The 23,466-nt window shown below is 42.9% G+C and overlaps 1 protein-coding gene across 38 annotated transcripts in view; it reads left to right on the top strand.

The window, feature by feature from the left end:
- LOC110507708 (elastin) overlaps nt 1-23,466 on the top strand; it is a 118,147-nt gene that overhangs the window by 44,879 nt on the left and 49,802 nt on the right. For 31 of the 38 annotated variants that reach the window (XM_036965346.1, XM_036965345.1, XM_036965343.1 and 28 more), the window contains exons 11-25: nt 167-277; nt 11,914-11,961; nt 12,083-12,172; nt 12,296-12,352; nt 12,440-12,535; nt 12,816-12,851; nt 12,938-13,030; nt 13,164-13,199; nt 18,670-18,852; nt 20,665-20,700; nt 20,862-20,960; nt 21,077-21,112; nt 21,228-21,269; nt 22,968-23,000; nt 23,185-23,238. In XM_036965346.1, coding sequence (XP_036821241.1) covers nt 167-277; nt 11,914-11,961; nt 12,083-12,172; nt 12,296-12,352; nt 12,440-12,535; nt 12,816-12,851; nt 12,938-13,030; nt 13,164-13,199; nt 18,670-18,852; nt 20,665-20,700; nt 20,862-20,960; nt 21,077-21,112; nt 21,228-21,269; nt 22,968-23,000; nt 23,185-23,238 — 1,050 coding nt within the window. The remainder of the gene's footprint in view (nt 1-166; nt 278-11,913; nt 11,962-12,082; nt 12,173-12,295; nt 12,353-12,439; nt 12,536-12,815; nt 12,852-12,937; nt 13,031-13,163; nt 13,200-18,669; nt 18,853-20,664; nt 20,701-20,861; nt 20,961-21,076; nt 21,113-21,227; nt 21,270-22,967; nt 23,001-23,184; nt 23,239-23,466) is intronic. The other 7 variants (XM_036965358.1, XM_036965357.1, XM_036965356.1 and 4 more) reach the window with 5 other exon arrangements.

Raw genomic sequence — 23,466 nt, 5'->3', positions numbered from 1 at the left:
AATAAAACATGCAATAACATATTTGATGACATGACATTTGATTGGGATACTTGTAACATGCATGCATCTACAGATCACATTGTTTTCATGTCTTGTCTGTCTGTCTTTCTGCCTGCCTGTCTGTCACCTGTCTGTCTGTCTGTCTGATATGATTTGTCCTCTACAGTGCCAGGTGGAGGACAACAGGGACCAGGAGGCTCGGGTCGTGTTGGTTATGGAGGACCAATGCAGCCAGGAGTATTCCATGGATACCCACTCAAAACACCCAAAACACAAGGTTTGTCATCGGACAATTTAATGACTACTACTTTATTTTCTACTATCAATTCACAGCTAAAATGTTGATAATGAAGCTACATTTTTGAGTCTTTGCATTGCCATCATGGAATCTATAGAGATGGACACATAGCTAGTGTTAAAACAAGTGTATTATCATTTGGCGCGTGCAGGTAAACTGGAGGTGGCAATCTTCCATTAGTTACTTAAAAACAACTATAACACTTCTGGTGGCCTTTTGTCAGAGATGCACGTATAGTTCTGAGTACCGTCTCAAAAGTCCGAAATTCATAATAAACTCCAGAAAACTGACCTTTGAACCATCAAAATGCTTAATAACATGGACCTACGCGGCTGAGGACACTCAACTAAGGTATAGGGAAGCCTCCCAAACAAAGGAAGACACCGAGACAACTAATACCAGTGAGGATAGAAAGGAAGAAATTCTCAATCCAATACATTTTTATAGAAATTTAGCAAAAATAGATAAGATCTTGCTACCATGGAAAGGAAAATACCTGTCTATTTGTGGAAAAATCACCCTGATTAACTCTTTAGTCATATCAGTTTACCTATTTGCTTATGGTTTTGCCAACACCTGCTTTTTAAATGATATGAACAAAAAATATTCAATTTTATTTGGAATGGCAAGCCAGACAAAATTAAAAGGGCCTACTTATGCAACAAATATGAATTCGGAGGGAATAGATGATTAAATATTAAAGCATTAGACCTCTCACTAAAGGCATCAGTCATACAAAAAGTATACTTAAATCCGAAATGGTTCTCTAGTAAATTAGTAGGAATGTCTTACCCCATGTTCAATGGCCTTTTCCCTTTATTCAGATTACAACTGCTCACTTTTGGTTGTTCGAAAACAAAATCATCTCCAAAATATCATTATTTGTTAAACAAGCCTTAGAAAGTTTGTTGCAATTTCAGTTTTAATCCACCTGAAAAGACAGAACAAATAATACAACAAATAGTGGTTGAACTCAAATATACTAAAAAACATATTTTTAGATAAAATGTTTAAAAAAGGTAACATTTTTGTAAATGATACCATACATAGAGTTGTCACACATGCAGCTAACGCAGACATATGGAAATGTGTATTCTACCCAAAATTACAACTAACTAATTGCAGCATTACCACAAAAAATGGAAGAGGCAAGTAGAAGGGGGAAAAAGTAAGGACCTTGTCTGTCGGCCCTGCATTAAAGACCATAAATGGTTGAAGAAAATTGTGATAAATAAAAACATATACCAATTTAATTTATGGACCCCAAAAATTGACAGCTGTGCCATATAAATTGCAAAATAGTTGGGAAGAGTCTTGAGAGACAACGCAGAGACAACGCCGAGTTCAAAAAACATTTTTCTATTTAAACGATTATTCTAAATTCTTGCAATCAATAGAATGTTATATACAGTGGTGCAAAAAAGTATTTACTCAGCCACCAATTGTGCAAGTTCTCCCACAGACAAAATGAGAAAAAAAAATCCAGAAAATCACATTGTAGGATTTTTAATGAATGTATTTGCAAATTATGGTGGAAAATAAGTATTTGGTCACCTACAAACAAGCAAGATTTCTGGCTCTCACAGACCTGTAACTTCTTCTTTAAGAGGCTCCTCTGTCCTCCACTCGTTACCTGTATTAATGGCACCTGTTTGAACTTGTTATCAGTATAAAAGACACCTGTCCACAACCTCAAACAGTCACACTCCAAACTCCACTATGGCCAAGACCAAAGAGCTGTCAAAGGACACCAGAAACAAAATTGTAGACCTGCACCAGGCTGGGAAGACTGATTCTGCAATAGGTAAGCAGTTTGGTTTGAAGAAATCAACTGTGGGAGCAATTATTAGGAAATGGAAGACATACAAGACCACTGATAATCTCCCTCGATCTGGGGCTCCACGCAAGATCTCACCCCGTGGGGTGAAAATGATCACAAGAACGGTGAGTAAAAATCCCAGAACCACACGGGAGGACCTAGTGAATGACCTGCAGAGAGCCGGGACCAAATTAACAAAGCCTACCATCAGTAACACACTACGCAGCCAGGGACTCAAATCCTGCAGTGCCAGAAGTGTCCCCCTGCTTAAGCCAGTACATGTTCAGGCCCGTCTGAAGTTTGCTAGAGAGCATTTGGATGATCCAGAAGAAGATTGGGAGAATGTCATATGGTCAGATGAAACCAAAATATAACTTTTTGGTAAAAACTCAACTCGTCGTGTTTGGAGGACAAAGAATGCTGAGAACACCATACCTACTGTGAAGCATGGGGGTGGAAACATCATGCTTTGGGTCTGTTTTTCTGCAAACGGACCAGGACGACTGATCCGTGTAAAGGAAATAATGAATGGGGCCATGTATCGTGAGATTTTGAGTGAAAACATCCTTCCATCAGCAAGGGCATTGAAGATGAAACGTGGCTGGGTCTTTCAGCATGACAATGATCCACACCGCCCGGGCAACGAAGGAGTGGCTTCGTAAGAAGCATTTCAAGGTCCTGGAGTGGCCTAGCCAGTCTCCAGATCTCAACCCCATAGAAAATCTTTGGAGGGAGTTGAAAGTCCGTGTTGCCCAGCAACAGCCCCAAAACGTCACTGCTCTAGAGGAGATCTGCATGGAGTAATGGGCCAAAATACCAGCAACAGTGTGTGAAAACCTTGTGAAGACTTACAGAAAATGTTTGACCTCTGTCATTGCCAACAAAGGGTATATAACAAAGCATTGAGATAAACTTTTGTTATTGACCAAATACTTATTTTCCACCATAATTTGCAAATAAATTCATTAAAAATCCTACAATGTGATTTTCTGGATTTTTTTTCTAATTTTGTCTGTCATAGTTGAAGTGTACCTATGATGAAAATTACAGGCCTCATCTTTTTAAGTGGGAGAACTTGCACAATTGTTGGCTGACTAAATACTTTTTTGCCCCACTGTATATACACTACTGGCAGAGTTCCTCTGTCCAGTGTCTGTTATTTTGCCTATCTTAACCTTTTATTTTTATTGGCCAGTCTGAAATATGGCTTTTTCTTACCAACTCTGCCTAAAAGGCCAGCATCCTGGAGTCGCCTCTTCACTGTTGACATTGAGACTGGTGTTTTGCGGTTACCATTTAATGAAGCTGCCAGTTGAGGACTTGTGAGGTGTCTGTTTCTCAAACTAGACACTAATGTACTTATCCTCTTGCTCAGTTGGGAACCGGGGGCCTCCCACTCCTTTTTATATTCTGGTTAGAGACCGTTTGTGCTGTTCTGTGAAGGGAGTAGTACACAGCATTGTACGAGATCTTCAGTTTCTTGCCAATTTCTCTCATGGAATAGCCTTCATTTCTCAGAACAAGAATAGACTGACGAGTTTCAGAAGAAAGGTCTTGTTTCTGGCCATTTAGAGTCTGTAATCGAACTGACAAATGCTGATGCTCCAGATACTCAACTAGTCTAAAGAAGGCCAGTTTTATTGCTTCTTTAATCAGATCAACAGTTTTCAGCTGTGCTAACAATTTCAAAAGGGTTTTCTAATGATCAATTAGCCTTTTAAAATGATAAACTTGGATTAGCAAACACAACGTGCCATTGGAACACAGGAGTGATGATTGCTGATAATGGGCCTCTGTATGCCTATGTAGACATCCCATAAATAATCTGCCGTTTCCAGCTACAATAGTAATTTACAACATTAACAATGTCTACACTGTATTTCTGATCAATTTGATGCTATTTTAATGGACAAAAAAATGCTTTTCTTTCAAAAACAAGGACATTTCTAAGTGACCCCAAACTTTTGAATGGTAGTGTATATATTTACCAAAATAATATATGGGGGATTGGAAATGATGCAGACAATTACATTGATGGAAGTAACAATCTATCCACAATATTAAAGCTGATCCACAGAGGAAAAATAAATAGAAAATAAAAATACCAGTGAGGATACATCCAACGCCGCCATATTGAATGTTCTGAATCAACAACAAACTTTGATGCAGACAATGGTCAAACAAGCAGTTAAGGAATCCCTGGAGGAACTGCTTTCAGGATAAATTAAATCACTCAAGTATATGGTGGAAGCCTCCAACACATCTATCTTAAAACTCTCAAACGACATTGCCAGCCAATCTGTCACATGCAAATCTCTGGAGTGGCGTTGTGATGAGATGCAGGTTAGCGCCAGGACTACTACAGACGACATAGCCACCTGCCGAGATGCAGTGAAGCAACTGCGGGATAAAATTACGTCGCTTGAAGACAGAGAGAGGAGCAGGCGAGAGACCTCCATCTCTTCCCGGAGGAGCTCCTATGTGCCCTCCTGCAGCCGGGAAAACAGAGTCTGTAGGTAGGCCTGCAGCAGCATGGCTATGTTGGTAAGGTGGCCAAGAGAGCAGAGGGGCCCATATGTAGCTTTCAAGTCCGCAAAGTTGCGGGTTCCGCCCTGGCAGAGGCCCAGCTCTCCTGCAAGGCCTCGCGGAACTCAGCAGAGATAGGAACAGATGGCGAGTCATCACTCTCCACCAGTTGATGTCCAGTGCAGTGGCTACCCAAGTGAGTAGGCTCCTCATAGCCTCTCGAGCCGCTGGGGCGATGAAGCCCTGCTGGCGGCTTCTGATGGCCTGTCAGCCTGGTAGCCCCGCTCACGGTGGTGAACAGTGCCAGCATCGTCCCCCAGGAACAGCCTATCACTGGCCAACAGGGAACAGCTGTCGTCGCTGTCGAAGCTATCAACCTCCTGAAGCAGGGCATGCACCCTCCATTCAAGGTGGTCCCAGCGGTCCGAGTCATGCCCCCATCCAGGACTGGCAGCAGATGGGCTCTGCCCGTGACGGCTCCGGCCACTCTTCCTGCGAGGGGTACTGGGCCCAGTAGAGGGACTAACAGCTCGCTGCTGCACCTCTCCTGAAGGAGTAAGCTCGTCCCCAGCCTGAGTCCGTGCCTGCCTCCAATCGTAACAGGTGCAGGCGTTCTGAGAACACCACACAAAACAGGAGAGCTCTCCACCACCCTCTCCGCATGGCTCAAACCCAGGCCGTGCATAGACAAGGTATGTGGATCCCCAGGGGGATGCCCCCATCACACCTGTCACAAAGGGAAGCCATGAGCTCAGCCAAGCCAACAAGACCATGAAGCAGGGGTCCGACGCCCTGGGAGAGCTATGTTTTGACCCGCTTGGAGGAATTCAACCGGGTAATGGATAAATAACCCAGTACCTCTGCAACACAGAAACCAGGTAATGGATTTGATTTATATGTTTTTGTTTTACGCCAACTGCAATATTACCTAGCCGGTTTAATATCCAAGCATAAAACAGCGCCTTATGGCGTGTATTGCAACCATCTTGTCTATATATAGGGGCGGACCCCAGCCGTGACACAGCCGTGACACACGGGAGTGAATCTGTAAATCCACACCTCGGATGTATCCCTCCGCCGCGGAGTGATACCAAAATATTGGAGTGATCCAATATAGTGAATCATAACGGGGCTACGGTCCAAACACTTATAAGCACACCCTATCACCTCGTCCCTCAAATTAAGTGAACACTTCTGATGAAGTATCATGACGTCTGACGAGTATACACTTGCAGGGCAAGGGGCGAGGGTGGAAGGAATGATTTTTATGGACACCCTTGGCTGGAAATTCGTCACTCGTTCATGCAGCGATGATTGTGTTTTCAGCCACTGGTGTCTTGAGGGTGCTTTATATCAATTGAGTGCATGTCTACTTATATTAAATATAGAATTATTAATATATGCCTACTGTATGATAGCTAGCAAATTCATTAGCTAACTAACGTTTGCCTGCCTAGCTGGAACTTCTGAAGAAGGGAAATATTTTATTTCTACAATTTCCAAAAGATAACCAAACAAAAACATATTTACTTTTTACACAGTTGCAAAATTACAACTTATTTGCATTCCTTTTTACTTACATGTATGTTGACTTCTCCATTTATGTTGTTTTTAAGTTTTTGCAGACTTTTCTTAGTGGATGTACAATTGTCGCGAATTGAATTATGGGTATTTTCTGGCCCGGAGTGAACATAATTGTTCAATTGGAAAGCAGATTAAAAACGAGGGCTGAGGGTCGTTGCAAATTTCCTTTGCTTGGCTAATCATTTGGACCATCCTCCAAGATGGCGACGGCTATTCACCCAAGGGCATAAAGCGAGGGTAGTTGGACGAGGGTGTGTCTTGTCAGTGTTTGGACCGCAACCAGGGACTGGATTTGGGACGTGCGCCGCTGTTTGGGAGCCTCCTGATGTTAGCGAATTTGAGTTCCTACCAGCCAAAGAGAGCGGTTGAAGCTATAGACTTCCGCTCTTGCGGGTGTACTGTATTTGTTTCTATTATTGTTCAAACCCAGCTGTCAGAGTTTGTTCACACATATTTATAAAGGGGCGTCATTTTTTCTCCCTGTTTATATTGAAGTAGGAGTTCATTAAATGTATTGTTCATTTTGTACTACACTTAACCATACATTCTATATGACAGATGTTTTTAATGAACCGTGAGCTCATTGAGATGTCGCTAAATTCCCAGTGGTTTGAATTCCGTTATCAAGCTTACCAAATGCTTAGAATACATTAGACGCAAAAAAGGTTGATATCGCCCTAATACATGAAACCCAACTCAAACATTCTGATGTCAATAGATTCCGAAACAGATACTACAAAAACTACAAATGTGTAGCTCACTCCTCAGCCACTAACAAAACCAAAGGTGTTTTAATATTATTTGATAGAAAACTACGCGTTCTGGTTGACAGTTCTGATAATGACGATGTAGGACGTTTCGTATTTGTAACTACAGTTATAAATCACACGCAGATGTGTTTTGCCTCAATATATTGCCCCTGATTCCATATTGCCTTAGTTCTATCTCGAAAAGATTATTAGATCTATCAGAATACCAATTTGTTGTGGGAGGATATTTTAATCAGGTATGTAATTCTCAGTTAGATTGGTCTCATGTTTCATCGCACGCTCAAATTGATCAGGCTTCTGGTGATCTCGGAACTGCATAGTTTGATATTTTAGACGCCTGGCGTCTAAGGAATTTGACTGTTAAAGATTGTACTTTCTTTTCTTCAATACATAATACATTTTCACAGATAGACTACATATTTGTATATCCCTATATAAACAGGTGTATTCAGACAACCGAGCTGCTCCGCATAGTCATTTCTGTTCATGGAGCTGTCGTATATAGTATCCTACTTGACAGCTACAAACATAAAGGTGCCAGAAGATGGCGCTTCAAAGCAACATTACTGCAGAATATGGCATTTTTTACACAGCTGTCAGCAAAGTTGAAATAATTGTTATTGTTTAATACAGATACAGCCACATCCCCTCGGTCACTTTGAGAGGTGGCAAAATGTTTTTTGAGGGGAAACTACCTCGTTTGTCTCACATTTTAACTCAACTCGCAGTAAAAAAAAAAAGTAGTAGATCTGGAAATACAGATTGCTCTGGTTGAAAACGAGCAGAAACAAACATTTACATAGCAAAAGGGGAAGATTTGAACAACATTAAAAAACACCATCTGGTAAGATATCACATGACCCGTCAGAAATGTATGATACATTTAGGCAGTTTTATTCCCAATTATATACATCAGAGGCGGACCCTGATCATAGTAAGATGACACACTTCTTATCATCATTGGACCTTCCCAAACTCGACAGAGAACAATCTGGATTCCTTGACTCCCCACTTAATCTTGAAGAACTCAGGAATGCATTAACGTCTATGAAAAGAGGCAAATCACCAGGACTTGATGGTTTCCCTCCTGAGCTGTTTCTTGAAGCATGGGATATTGTTGGGCCACTGATTCTTGGTTATATCAATCATGCATTAAAACATGGAGAATTCCATAGAGACCAAAACACCTCACTGATTATAGTTTTGTTTTAAAAAAGGGCAAATCTCCCCTAGACTGTAAAAGTTATAGGCCCTTAAGCCTTAATTACAACACAGCTCAAGCTGTTTGCAAAGTTACTTGCAATCAGATTAGAACTGCTTGTAGGACATCTCATTAGCAATGATCAAACTGGGTATATAAAGGGTCGTTTAGCCTCAGACAATATTAGACGTGTATTCCGTATCATAAATGAGTCCGAAAACGACCCAGTCCCTTCTGCACTTTTTAGTTTGGATGCAGAAAAAGCCTTTGATAGGCTAGAATGGAACTATTTATGGTGTGTTTTGGAGGCCTTTGGTTTTGGTAAAGGATTTATCTTCATGTTAAAAACATTGTATTCTGCATCCCAAGCAGTTGTGCAGATGGGAAACATTCTATCCAAGACTTTCTGTATACAACGTTCCACATAACAAGGATGTCCATTATCACCTACACTCTTTGCACTGTCTTTGTAGCCCCCTGTTCCTGCAATTAGATTGGACCCACATATTTCACCCATCACTATTAAAGGTACCCAGAATAAAGTGTCACTCTATGCCGATGACACCTTATTGTATTTCTCAGACATCTCAATTTCCCTTCCACAGATTCTGACATTATTTACTATTTTTGGTTCATTCTCTGAATATAAAATAAACTGGAAAAATCTATACGGGTTCCCCTTAACAACCCTGTGAAATTGCTTACTTTGCCTGCTGCATCTCCAGTGCAGTGGCACGAGGCAGACTTTAGTTATTTGGGCATATGCATACCCACCAAATTTTCCCAAGTTTGCAGAAGGAACTATGTCAAATTAAAATAGGAGATTTGCAGAGATGGTCCTCCCCTTAAATCTCATTACAAGGTAGGATTGCAATAGTAAAAAATGAACGTACTCGGTCGACTAAATGTTAGGTGCCTATACCACCTCCACCAAAATACTTTGAGGAATTAAAGTCAAGTTTATTTGGAATGACGAAAAGCCATGCATTTGATATGATACTCCTACACGGTTAATGGGAACAGGAGGTTTGTCTCTTCCAGATTACAAATTATACTACTCATCTTTCCAAATAAAATCATTGAGTGTATGGTCTGATGATTCTATTGCAGCATCTTGGAGAGGCATAGACGAAGCACCTGTTGCACCACATAGACTTACAGATCTATTTTTGGGGGGCATCAAGATAAAAATGGCATATACATTTTTTTGTTAAATTATTTCCAACTCACTACAAGTATGTTACTATGCTGAGAAACACATAGGCAACACTAAGACGTTCTGTGATTCTTCTCCTATATGGCATAACTATAAGCTGCTGACAAACAACAAGTATTTTCTGTACCCATTGTGGGCGGATAAGGGTGTGCATACCTTGCGAGACATGTATAATGATAAGGGGCTAATTCCTTTCCAGGACCTCAAACAAATGTATCCACTTCCAGGCTTTCATGGTTCCTTTTCCTACAGTTAAGATTTTTGTTAAAAACTTATGGTGTAGCATGGGATGCCCCGTTAACATCCCACATAATGCTTACATGGATAGACCCTTCATTAACTTCTAAAATAGTCTCTGCCACTTATGATTGCCTGCTGTCTGTTAAATGCGCTACATTGGGTGTCACTCTAGTATAGAACCGCGAAATGCAGGGATTGGGGCACGACCTGAACTGGGATGCCATTTGGGAAAATGTATTTTTTCCTCTAAAAACCCAGTACACCAGCTTATACATTATAAGGCTATACATAGAAGTTATGCAACCCCATTTAGACGTTTTAAGATTAAGCTGATTCCAACTCCAATCTGTGATAGATGCCGTATGAATGCTGTTGGAGTACTAATGCACATGTTTTGGGAATGTCCTGTGGAGTCCCAGTTCTGGTCACATGTTTTGGGAATGTCCTGTGGGGTCCCAGTTCTGGTCACTTTTCAGATTTCCTTACAACAATTATGGGTTTCCCTCTGGTCAAAGATTCACCTTTATTTTTGTTGAATGATGACTCTTCAATTGTATTGCAACTGGTTCAGAAAATAATCATATATATGGGGTTAACAGCAGTAAAAAGGGTTATCCTTAGTGCTTTGATTACCCCTACAATCCTCTCGCCTCAGACATGGTTATCATATTTTCAAGATAGTGTTCATATAGAGCGATCAGTGGCTGTGATAAACAAAGCTCTGGCAAATATAGTTGAGGCATGGGATGTATTATGCAAAAATTAGATCAGATATGAACAACTCTTGACCAAGCAATGGTCCTACATGGTAGGGGAGTGGAGGGACAACATTTTATTTTCTGAGAATAATATAGAATATGTTTTATTGTAAACTCTACTTCCTTTCTGTAGATGTCATATTGTGCACTCAAATAATTGACTCCTGAGAGTATGTAAATAGTTGTATTGAATGTTAATGTTGTCATGTTGGCTAGTATTTGTAAAGTGATCCGGCCTTGTGTGTTGTATATTGTGAAATAAAAATTAAATGTTGATCACAAAAACAAAACAAATCACTATCTTATTGTCCCTAAACGTCATTTATCCCAGTGTTTAATGGATGTTAAACGTCAGACGTTTGCGGTCTGTAAGTTGACACAATGTTGACAGTTCGTTACAGTTCCTTTCCCTCCAGTGCACAGTGTCTTATCCCCATCACCCCCATTATGGCCACATGCATAGCCCCATATACGGTCACGGTCACATGAGCAGCCATGGTCACAGGCAGTTCTATGGCTACCCCCCTCCTAGGCCTCAGGTTATGTATGGTGGGTTTATCAATGTGAATTGGCTGCTGAGAATCAAAATGTTCTCTTTTTGAGGCCCAGGTCCTGACTTTGGAACAAGGGTGTTTTCTTTCCTCTTCAAAACTGAGTTGTTGCCCTTTTCACCATGTGATGTTGCAGTCACATCATCACGTTCTAGGAAGACCTCAAAATCAGAACGATGCTTCTACCACCTTCCCTTCTAAGACACTTTAAAAATCTGAAAAGTGCAAAAGCTCTGAACCTTAACCCACTAAAACTGTGACTGCTTCTGTCATTTATTGTATGTAAGTTAGCTGCTTCACACCCACTCCCGGTAAGGGACCACCACTTCAATCAATGTCAGTTAATGTTATATGTGTTAAGACAACATGGTCTTAGTTAGCTATTTACCGTATGTGGTCCCTCACAGGAAAGAGTGTCATGCAGCCAAAAGCATACAGTAAGTTAGAGCTTTCCTTTGGCCTCCTCTCAGATCTGTAGTCACTCAGGGGCAATAGTAAGATCTGAGTGGACTGACCAATCCTCCCTGTCTGTTCCGTAGGTTAGTTTTAAGAATATTTCTCGATGTTTGGCGCAGGCTAGGTTATACTGCTGAATCAAATCAACACCTGCTTGATGAGAAACAAATGTAGCTGTGTTTACACATGATAAAAACCCAAACTGCTTCAGCTATGACCTACTGGGCTCAAACCTTACTGATGTAGAACTACTAACCCATCTACAGTAGATGTATTAATGTTTACTGCTGAACAGAATAGATTCAAATTGTGTGGTTTTATTTCTTGGGTGGATCTGGAATGAAATTGAATAAATCAGTAATAAGTCAATAATTTTAAACGAAGGTCCGTTCACAAACAATTAAGTAGTAATGGATTTTCTGACTGTGTGTCAGTTCAAAACCTTTACTCTATACAAGACTGATACCGTTTGTTTGTCGCCATGGTTTCTATAGGTGGCTATGGAGCGAAAGTTGGAGGAGCTGGAGGCAAACTTCCATTTGGTACAGAACGTTTTTAATATGTAAATGTTTTAAGTAGTGTGTCTGCATGTATGTGTGATTGTACATGTGTGTGTAGTATAAGCAGTACGGTACAGTACATGGTTCTCTCCACTTGGTTCAGGATATGGGGGCTTTGGTGGTGGTGGTGGAGCAGGCCTTCCTGGTGGCAAAGGTGGTCCTGGATCCAAGCCTGGATACCCCATTGGAACTGGTAGGGAATTGGAGAACACTTACACAAATATATGGGAAAATATGTTTAAGAGCGCTCTATTACATAAATTAATTTGAATTGAGAACTGTAACTCTAATGTTTGCGTTCCCCCACTCTCTGCAGGTGTTGGGACAGGAGGTCTTAACCCGGCCCAGGCTCAGGCAAAAGCTGCTAAATATGGTAGTGATCGCTATCAGGGCTAATTAAACTGGACTTTTTGACACAGTGTTAACTTCAAGTACTAACTCTTGAAGTGTTTACCCTCAGGTGCTGGTGCTGGTTTGGGTGGTGTGCCCGGTGCAGGTGGAGCTTACCCTGGAGCGGGAGGAGCTTACCCTGGAGCAGGAGGAGCTTACCCTGGAGGTGAGGGGAGAAAGAGAGTGTGTGATAAAGACACCTCTGACCTTCTACTGGACAGTACCTGACAGTGTACAGTACCACCAAACAAATCTACTAGACAGGACAGCCACAGTTGAAATTACTACTATTCAGAGAATACAAGTGAAAGAGAATACGAGAGAATATGAGAATACAAGTGAAACATTTAGCTTTTTGTGAGAGAGTATATCTAAAGATTTTCAGAGTAAGGCCAAGGGTCAGGTAGATTTTTTTTAAATTAGATTTGACATTTTTTACATTTCAGGATATAGTCCTGCTGCAGCCAAAGCTGCTAAATATGGTAAGAAATATCACTCAGAACACCAATATCAGAGTTTTAGCTAATAAGACTAATTTGAGTCGTTTTCTTGTGACCCTCCACCGTAGGAGTCCCAGGAGGTGCGGGTGGCGTCCCAGGTTTTGGATCAGTAGCAGGAGGAGCAGGAGGAGTACCTGGAGGGTTATCCGGAGGAGCTGGAGGTACATATGAAAGTAACTGTACAACATCAAAATCTGATAGGCCTCTTACAGTGAGTTCAAAATTCTGCTTTTTTGTGATTGCAGTTTGACTATAAAAATCTGGGTTTCTAATCTATAAACTTTTGCATTTCAGGGTATAACCCTGCTGCCGCCAAAGCTGCTAAATATGGTATGAAAGATCTCTCAAAACAGCAATATCAGAGGTGGTACATACAGTTGAAGTCGGAAGTTTACATACACTTAGGTTGGAGTCATTAAAACTAGTTTTTCAACCACTCCACAAATTTCTTGTTAACAAACTATAGTTTTTGGCAAGTCGGTTAGGATATCTGTTTTGTGCATGACACAAGTCATTTTCCCAACAATTATTTCCCTTATTATTCACTATATCACAATTCCAGTGGGTCAGAAGTTTACATACACCAAGTTGACTGTGCCTTTAAACAGCTTGAAAAAGCCTAGAAAATGATGTCTGGAAAACGATGACCTCAATCCTTTAGAAGTTTCTGATAGGCTAATTGATATAATGTAACGGTTTTCTTCGTGAGAAGGAGAGTCGGACCAAAATGCAGCGTGTAGATTGCGATCCATGTTTTAATGAAACAAACGTAAAACACGAATCAATGCAAACACTACAAAAATAAAGAACGTGATGAACGTAACGAAAACCTAAAACAGCCTATCTGGTGAAAAACACAGACAGGAACAATCACCCACAAACACACAGTGAACCCCAGGCTACCTAAATATGGTTCCCAATCAGAGACAATGATGAACACCTGCCTCTGATTGAGAACCATATCAGGCTGAACATAGAAATAGACAAACAAGACATGAAACATAGAATGCCCACTCAGATCACACCCTGACCAATCAAAACATAGAAAATACAAAGTAAACTATGGTCAGGGCGTGACAGTACCCCCCCCCAAGGTGCGGACTCCGGCCGCAAAACCTGAACCTATAGGGGAGGGTCTGGGTGGGCATCTGTCCGCGGTGGCGGCTCTGGCGCTGGACGTGGACCCCACTCCATGACAGTTTTAATCCCCCTCCTAAACGTCCCTAAATAGGTTACCCACCACAATGATAACATGGGACAGAGGGACAGCTCGGGACAGAGGTAACTCGGGACAGATGGGTAGCTCAGCCCTGAGAAGAAGCTCAGCACTGAGAAGAAGCTCAGCACTGAGAAGAAGCTCAGGCAGGTGGTTAGATCCGGCAGATCCTGGCTGGCAGGTGGTTAGATCCGGCAGATCCTGGCTGGCTGGCGGTTCTGGAAGATCCTGGCTGACTGGCGGATCTGGGAGAATCTGGACGACTGGCGGATCTGGGAGAATCTGGACGACTGGCGGATCTGGGAGAATCTGGACGACTGGCAGATCTGGGAGAATCTGGACGACTGGCAGATCTGGGAGAATCTGGACGACTGGCAGATCTGGGAGAATCTGGACGACTGGCAGATCTGGGAGAATCTGGACGACTGGCAGATCTGGGAGAATCTGGACGACTGGCAGATCTGGGAGAATCTGGACGACTGGCAGATCTGGGAGAATCTGGCAGATCTGGAAGAGTCTGGTCGACTGGCAGATCTGGAAGAGTCTGGTCGACTGGCAGATCTGGAAGAGTCTGGACGACTGGCAGATCTGGAAGAGTCTGGACGACTGGCAGATCTGGAAGAGTCTGGACGACTGGCAGATCTGGAAGAGTCTGGACGACTGGCAGATCTGGAAGAGTCTGGACGACTGGCAGATCTGGAAGAGTCTGGACGACTGGCAGATCTGGAAGAGTCTGGACGACTGGCAGATCTGGAAGAGTCTGGACGACGGGCAGATCTGGAAGAGTCTGGTCGACTGGCAGATCTGGAAGAGTCTGGACGACTGGCAGATCTGGAAGAGTCTGGACGACTGGCAGATCTGGAAGAGACTGGTCGACACAGACTGGCTGCTCTGGCTGCTCCATGCTGACTGACAGCTCTGGCTGCTCCATGCTGGCAGACTGCTCTGGCTGCTCCATGATGACTGGTAGCTCTGGCTGCTCCATGCTGACTGGCTGCTCCATGCTGACTGGCAGCTCTGGCTGCTCCATGCTGACTGGCTGCTCCATGCTGACTGGCTGCTCTGGCTGCTCCATGCTGACTGGCTGCTCCATGCTGACTGGCTGCTCCATGCTGACTGGCTGCTCCATGCTGACTGGCGGCCCTGGCTGCTCCATGCTGACTGGCTGCTCCATGCTGACTGGCGGCCCTGGCTGCTCCATGCTAACTGGCAGCTCTGGCGGCTCCTTGCAGACTGGCAGCTCTGGCGGCTCCTTGCAGACTGGCAGCTTTGGCGGCATCCTGCAGACTGGCAGCTCTGGCGGCTCCTTGCAGACTGGCAGCTCCGTGCAGACTGGCAGCTCCTTGCAGACTGGCAGCTCCTTGCAGACTGGCAGCTCTATGCTAACTGGCAGCTCTATGCTAACTGGCAGCTCTATGCTAACTGGCAGCTCTATGCTAACTGGCAGTTCTGAACAGGCGGGAGACTCCGGCAGCGCTGTAGAGAAGGCAGGCTCTAACAGCGCTAAACAGGCGGGAGACTCCGACAGCGCTGAAGAGAAGGGAGGCTCCGACAGCGCTGGACAGGCGAGGCGCACTATAGGCCTGATGCGTGGTGCTGGCACTGGTGGTACTGGGCCGAGGACACGCACAGGAAGCCTAGTGCGGGGAGCTGCTACCGGAGGGCTGGGGTGTGGAGGTGGTACTGGAAAAACCGGACCGTGCAGGCGCACTGGAGCTCTTGAGCACCGAGCCTGCCCAACCTTACCTGGTTGAATGCTCACGGTCGCCCTGCCAGTGCGGCGAGGTGGAATAGCCCGCACTGGACTATGCAGGCGAACCGGAGACACCGAGCGCAAGGCTGGTGCCATGTAAACCGGCCCAAGGAGACGCACTGGGGACCAGCTGCGTAGAGCCGGCTTCATGGCATTAGGCTCGACGCTCAATCTAGCCCGGCAGACACGCGGAGCTGGAATATACCGCACCGGGCTATGCACCCGCACTGGAGACACCGTGCGCACCACTGCATAACACGGTGCCTGTCCGGTCTCTCTAGCCCCCCGGTAAGCACAGGGAGTCTGCCCAGGTCTCCTACCTGGCGTAGCCATACTCCCTGTTAGCCCCCCCCCAAGAAATTTTTGGGGCTGCTTCTCAGGCTTCCATCCGCTACGTCGTGCTGCCTCCTCATATCTGCGCCTCTCCGCTTTCGCCGCCTCCAGTTCTTCTTTGGGGCGGCGATATTCTCCTGGCTGAGCCCAGGGTCCTCTTCCTTCTAATTCGTCCTCCCATGTCCATACCTCCTCTTTGGGCTGCTCCTTTGGGCGGCTACACTCCCCTGGTTTAGCCCAGTGTCCTCTCCCGTCGAGGATTTCCTCCCATGTCCAGAAATCCTTATTGCGCATCTCCTCGCGCTGCTCCTGCCTGTTGACACGCTGCTTGGTCCTTTTGTGGTGGGTGATTCTGTAACGGTTTTCTTCGTGAGAAGGAGAGTCGGACCAAAATGCAGCGTGTAGATTGCGATCCATGTTTTAATGAAACAAACGTAAAACACGAATCAATGCAAACACTACAAAAATAAAGAACGTGATGAACGTAACGAAAACCTAAAACAGCCTATCTGGTGAAAAACACATAGACAGGAACAATCACCCACAAACACACAGTGAACCCCAGGCTACCTAAATATGGTTCCCAATCAGAGACAATGATGAACACCTGCCTCTGATTGAGAACCATATCAGGCTGAACATAGAAATAGACAAACAAGACATGAAACATAGAATGCCCACTCAGATCACACCCTGACCAATCAAAACATAGAAAATACAAAGTAAACTATGGTCAGGGCGTGACATATAATTTGAGTCAATTGGAGGTGTATCTGTGGATGTATTTCAAGGCCTACCTTCAAACCCAGTGCCTCTTTGCCTGACATCATGGGAAAATCAAAAGAAATCAGCCAAGACCTCAGAAAAACAATTGGAGAACTCCACAAGTCTGGTTCATCCTTGGGAGCAGTTCCCAAATGCCTGAAGGTACCACGTTCATCTGTACAAACAATAGTACCCAAGTATAAACACCATGGGACAGCCGTCATACCGCTCAGGAAGGAGACGCGTTCTGTCTCCTAGAGATGAACGTACTTTGGTGCAAAAAGTGCAAATCAACCCCAGAACCACGGCAAATGACCTTGTGAAGATGCTGGAGGAAACAGGTACAAAAGTATCTATATCCACAGTAAAACAAGTCCTATATTGACATAACCTCAAAGGCTGCTCAGCAAGGAAGAAGCCACTGCTCCAAAACCGCCATAAAAAAAGCCAGATTACAGTTTGCAACTGCACATGGGGACAAAGATCATACTTTTTGGAGAAATGTCCTTTGGTCTGATGAAACAAAAATTGAACTGTTTGGCCATAATGACCATCGTTATGTTTGGAGGAAAAAGGGGGAGGCTTGCAAGTCGAAGAACACCATCCCAACCGTGAAGCACGGGGGTGGCTGCATCATTTTGTGGAGGTGCTTTGCTGCAGGAGGGACTGGTGCACTTCACAAAATAGATGGCATCATAGGCAGGAAATTATTTGGCTATATTGAAGCAACATCTCAAGACATCAGTCAAGAAGTTAAAGCTTGGTCGCAAATGGGTCTTTCAGATGGACAATGACCCCAAGTATGCATCCAATGTTGTGGCAAAATGGCTTAAGGACAACAAAGTCAAGGTATTGGAGTGGCCATCACAAATCCCTGACCTCAATCCTATAGAAAATGTGTGGGCAGAACTGAAAAAGCATGTGCAAGCAAGGAGGCCTACAAAACCTGACTCAGTTACACCAGCTCTGTCAGGAGGAATGGCCAAAAATTCACCCAACTTATTGTGGGAGGTTGTGGAAGGCTACCCGAAACGTTTGACAAAAGTCATACAATTTAAAGGCAATGCTACCAAATACTAATTGAGTGTATGTAAACTTCTGATCCACTTGGAATGTGATGAAAAAAATAAAAGCTGAAATAAATCATTCACTCTATTATTATTCTGACATTTCACATTCTTAAAATAAAGTGCTGATCCTAACTGACCAAAGACAGGGAATTGTTACTAGGATTAAATGTCAGGAATTGTTAAAAATCGAGTTTAAATGTATTTGGCTAGGGTGTATGTAAACGTTCGACTTCAACTGTAGATTTTTTATTTATGTTAACCTTCAAAGGGGCAAACAGCAGTTGCTACATTCATGTTTAGACTTTTAAATTAATGAAATATACCCATTGATTCTTGAAGAATAGAACTTATTGCCTGCTTAGCTTAGTTGAACTGTCGTACCATCAGAATCCCAAATATAAACTTGTTTTACTCTTTTGTTTGTGAACCTTGTAACTGCAAACAAATACTGCATATCCTCAGAACAGAGTTAAAACTATTATGTTGATATCATGGATGGTCAGTCTGTATCGCTGTCTATACATTTGAGATGAGAGTGCAAACATTTCTCCAACCCCATTCCTCAGCTTTTTACCAAAAAAGTGTTAGGGTTGATGCTTTGTTATTGTTTGAACTGCAGATCATCCCTTTAACTAACTGTTCTTATCTTGTCTTGCCACACAGGAGTTCCAGGGGGTGCAGGAGCAAGCCTAGGAGCAGGAGGATTTGGTGGAGTACCAGGAGGAGGAGGAGGTGTACCTGGGGCTGGAGGATTTGGTGGAGTACCAGGAGGAGGAGGAGGTGTACCTGGGGCTGGAGGATTTGGTGGAGTACCAGGAGGAGGAGGAGGTGTACCTGGGGCTGGAGGTGAGCCTAAAAGTGTACTACGCAGTGAACACTACTCTCATCTCAGTAGTGTTGCTCTTTACTGTGTGTATACAGTGCCTTGCGAAAGTATTCGGCCCCCTTTGAACTTTGCGACCTTTTGCCACATTTCAGGCTTCAAACATAAAGATATAAAACTGTATTTTTTTGTGAAGAATCAACAACAAGTGGGACACAATCATGAAGTGGAACGACATTTATTGGATATTTCAAACTTTTTTAACAAATCAAAAACTGAAAAATTGGGCGTGCAAAATTATTCAGCCCCCTTAAGTTAATACTTTGCAGCGCCACCTTTTGCTGCGATTACAGCTGTAAGTCGCTTGGGGTATGTCTCTATCAGTTTTGCACATCGAGAGACTGAAATGTTTTCCCATTCCTCCTTGCAAAACAGCTCGAGCTCAGTGAGGTTGGATAGAGAGCATTTGTGAACAGCAGTTTTCAGTTCTTTCCACAGAATCTCGATTGGATTCAGGTCTGGACTTTGACTTGGCCATTCTAACACCTGGATATGTTTGTTTTTGAACCATTCCATTGTAGATTTTGCTTTATGTTTTGGATCATTGTTGGAAGACAAATCTCCGTCCCAGTCTCAGGTCTTTTGCAGACTCCATCAGGTTTTCTTCCAGAATGGTCCTGTATTTGGCTCCATCCATCTTCCCATCAATTTTAACCATCTTCCCTGTCCCTGCTGAAGAAAAGCAGGCCCAAACCATGATGCTGCCACCACCATGTTTGACAGTGAGGATGGTGTGTTCAGGGTGATGAGCTGTGTTGCTTTTACGCCAAACATAACGTTTTGCATTGTTGCCAAAAAGTTCAATTTTGGTTTCATCTGACCAGAGCACCTTCTTCCACATGTTTGGTGTGTCTCCCAGGTGGCTTGTGGCAAACTTTAAACAACACTTTTTATGGATATCTTTAAGAAATGGCTTTCTTCTTGCCACTCTTCCATAAAGGCCAGATTTGTGCAATATACGACTGATTGTTGTCCTATGGACAGAGTCTCCCACCTCAGCTGTAGATCTCTGCAGTTCATCCAGAGTGATCATGGGCCTCTTGGCTGCATCTCTGATCTGTCTTCTCCTTGTATGAGCTGAAAGTTTAGAGGGACGGCCAGGTCTTGGTAGATTTGCAGTGGTCTGATACTCCTTCCATTTCAATATTATCGCTTGCACAGTGCTCCTTGGGATGTTTAAAGCTTGGGAAATCTGTTCGTATCCAAATCCGGCTTTAAACTTCTTCACAACAGTATCTCGGACCTGCCTGGTGTGTTCCTTGTTCTTCATGATGCTCTCTGCGCTTTTAACGGACCTCTGAGACTATCACAGTGCAGGTGCATTTATACGGAGACTTGATTACACACAGGTGGATTGTATTTATCATCATTAGTAATTTAGGTCAACATTGGATCATTCAGAGATCCTCACTGAACTTCTGGAGAGAGTTTGCTGCACTGAAAGTAAAGGGGCTGAATAATTTTGCACGCCCAATTTTTCAGTTTTTGATTTGTTAAAAAAGTTTGAAATATCCAATAAATGTCGTTCCACTTCATGATTGTGTCCCACTTGTTGTTGATTCTTCACAAAAAAATACAGTTTTATATCTTTATGTTTGAAGCCTGAAATGTGGCAAAAGGTCGCAAAGTTCAAGGGGGCCGAATACTTTCGCAAGGCACTGTATATTAAGGACGTTATTCAGATATGATATTGTGAACTAGATGGTTATATTTGGCAAATCTATAATGATTTTTAGACTATAAAAATCACAAGTGATTCATGCTTTGCATTTCAGGATATAATCCTGCGGCAGCCAAAGCAGCTAAATATGGTAAATCATCACTCAAACAACAACATCAGAATTGGTTCATTGATTGAATTCATGCTGAAATGTACTTCCACTATTATCTCATTTAGTTCCACTGTTAACTAACTGAAGTTAGTTAGACATGCCTCAGAAATCCAATGGTTTCCTTGTGTCCCTCTACACAGGACTCCCAGGAGGAGGTGCAGGCAGGCTCCCAGGTGCTGGCTCAGTCGCAGGAGGAGCAGGAGGAGTACCAGTAGCTGGGGCTGGGGTTGGGGCTGGAGGTACAGAAAGGAGCACCATTGGGGTGCAGGATGTAATGTAGTTTGACTTTACTGTATGTGTACCCTAATGGCTTGGCGGAATTTCCTTTTTAATGTATTCATGTTTTACATTTCAGGATATAATCCTGCTGCGGCCAAAGCCGCTAAATATGGTAAGAAACGTCACTCGTAACAGCAACATCAGAGTTGCAACATTGGTTGTAACTTATGCTGAAGTGTCTGTCCACTTTTAACTAAGCATTGTTTTCATGTCAACCTCCACCACAGGAGTTCCAGGTGGAGCAGGTGCAGGGTTAGGAGGAGCTGGAGGTAGGCTATAGTAACCAAACACCTATAGATTTAACTAAGGTATAGTCAGGCCCAAAATGATTGGCACCCTTGATAAAGATGAGCAAAAAGACTGTATGAAATAAATAATATAAATATTGAGTTACAGTTGAAGTCGGAAGTCATTCAAACTCGTTTGTTAAACATATAATAATTCTCAAAACAATTATATTGTTTTATGTTAATATAATTGCTCAGAGAAAGAGATTTTGTTTAAAAAGATAGTGATCAAAGGTATTGGCACCCCTGTTTTCAATGCTTCAGCACCCTCCCCTTGCAAGGATAACGACATTGAGCCTTTTTCAAAAATATTTTCTAAGAATGGACATTGGGAGGGATCTTAGACCATTCCTCCATGCAGAATCTTTCCAGATCCATGATATCCTTCATCTGCGTTTATGGACTGCCCTCTTCTATTCAAACGATAGGTTTTCAATGGGGTTCAAGTCTGGAGACTGAGATGGCCATTGCAAAATGTTGAATTGGTGGTCAATTAAGCATTTCTTTGTGGATTTTTATGTTTGCTTGGGATTATTGTCTTGCTGGAAGATCCACTTACGGCCAAGCGTCAGCCTCCTGGCAGAGGCAACCAGATTTTTGGCTAAAATGTCCTGGTACGTGATAAAGTTCACGATGGTGTTGACCTTAACAAGAGCCACAGGACTAGTATATCATAAAAAATTTGGTGAGTTGCTTTTCTGCATATGCTTCTGTTTTTTGATACCAAACCCACCAGTGGTGTGCATGGCCAAAGTGCTCTATTTTCATGTCAAATGACTATAGCACCACCTGGAGTTTGATAAACAGCATTGGCACTTGGATTTGAATTGGTGCTATGGTCAAATTACATGATAATAGAGCTCTTTGGCCATGCACATCAGTGGAGGGTGTAGTGTTGAAAACAGAAGCAAATGCAAAAAAGTACCTCATACCTACAGTAAAATATGGTGGTGGATCTTTGCTATCTTTGGCTAGACAATAATCTGAAGCACTAATCAAAATCCACAAGGAAATGTGTAATTGACCACAAGATCAGCATTTTGCAATGGCCATCTGTCTGAAGCATTCGAACCCCATTGAAGACCTGTGGTTTAAATTGAAGAGCACCGTCTATAAGCGCAGACAAAGGATATTAACGATCTAGAAAGATTCCGTATGGAGGAAAGGTCTAAGATCCCTCCCAACATGTTCTCCAAGCTCATAAAACTCTGTGTCGTTATAAAACTCAGTGCCAGATTATTGAAAACAGAGGTTCCAATCTTTTTATTTGATTTGATTACTTGTTAAACAAAATCTAATTCTCTGAGCAATTGTCAATTGTATTAATATAAAATAGTATAATCCCCACCATTTTTTGAAGCATACATCATAGCTGAGTATTTGTATGATTTATTTAATAGTATTTTTTGCTCATAATGATGATGCTCATAATGATGCAATAATGATGTACCCCACTGTATATTATGCCAACCACTGGGCTCTCCAGGAAGCTGTTATGAAGGTGATGTGCCTTGCTCAAACACACCCCAATCTGAGAGTTAGTAACCAGTGCAAACATGCATTATAATACTGTATTTTCTTGACTCCTATCAAGTGTACTAACCTGGATTAGCAGTGCAGCTTTAAACTCAATGTAACAGATATCTTTAACACATCACCATTTTCATCATCTCTGTACAGGCTATGGAGCGGGAGCCAGGCCTCCCTATTACGGTGAGGATAACTAACCAAAACATCCCAAAGCTGCCCAGGCCACAGCCTTTACAATGCTGTTAAGACACCATCACTCACTGAAGGGCTTCGTTCATTGGCTTAGTCAGCTCCAACTCACATTGGCCTTATTTTAATAATAGAAATGATCATATAATATACTGTATGGATGTCACCCTCCCTGTAGGTGTTCCAGGGGGTGCTGGATTTGGGGGAGCAGGAGCTTTTCCAGGGTCTGGAGGTAGCTTATCTAAGCATTGCACTATAGTATCTCACGCTTGTAGCAATTTCATTAATTCATTCATAGCATTAACTACTGCTTGAGGAGACTGAAATTCATGGTAAGACAAATGTTCATTTGAATCATAAAGATGTACAGTAATTTCTACCTTCCAGACACTGTGCTGTCTACTGCTACTTTATGGGGCTAGAAACGCAGTTATCAGGAGGTAGGCTGTAAATTAATTGA

The sequence above is a fragment of the Oncorhynchus mykiss genome, chromosome 27, assembly GCF_013265735.2.
Source record: "Oncorhynchus mykiss isolate Arlee chromosome 27, USDA_OmykA_1.1, whole genome shotgun sequence".
NCBI classification, from domain to species: Eukaryota; Metazoa; Chordata; class Actinopteri; order Salmoniformes; family Salmonidae; genus Oncorhynchus; species Oncorhynchus mykiss.
The sequence above is the reverse complement of the archived record's forward strand: the minus strand, read 5'-3'. Positions and strand labels throughout refer to the sequence as shown.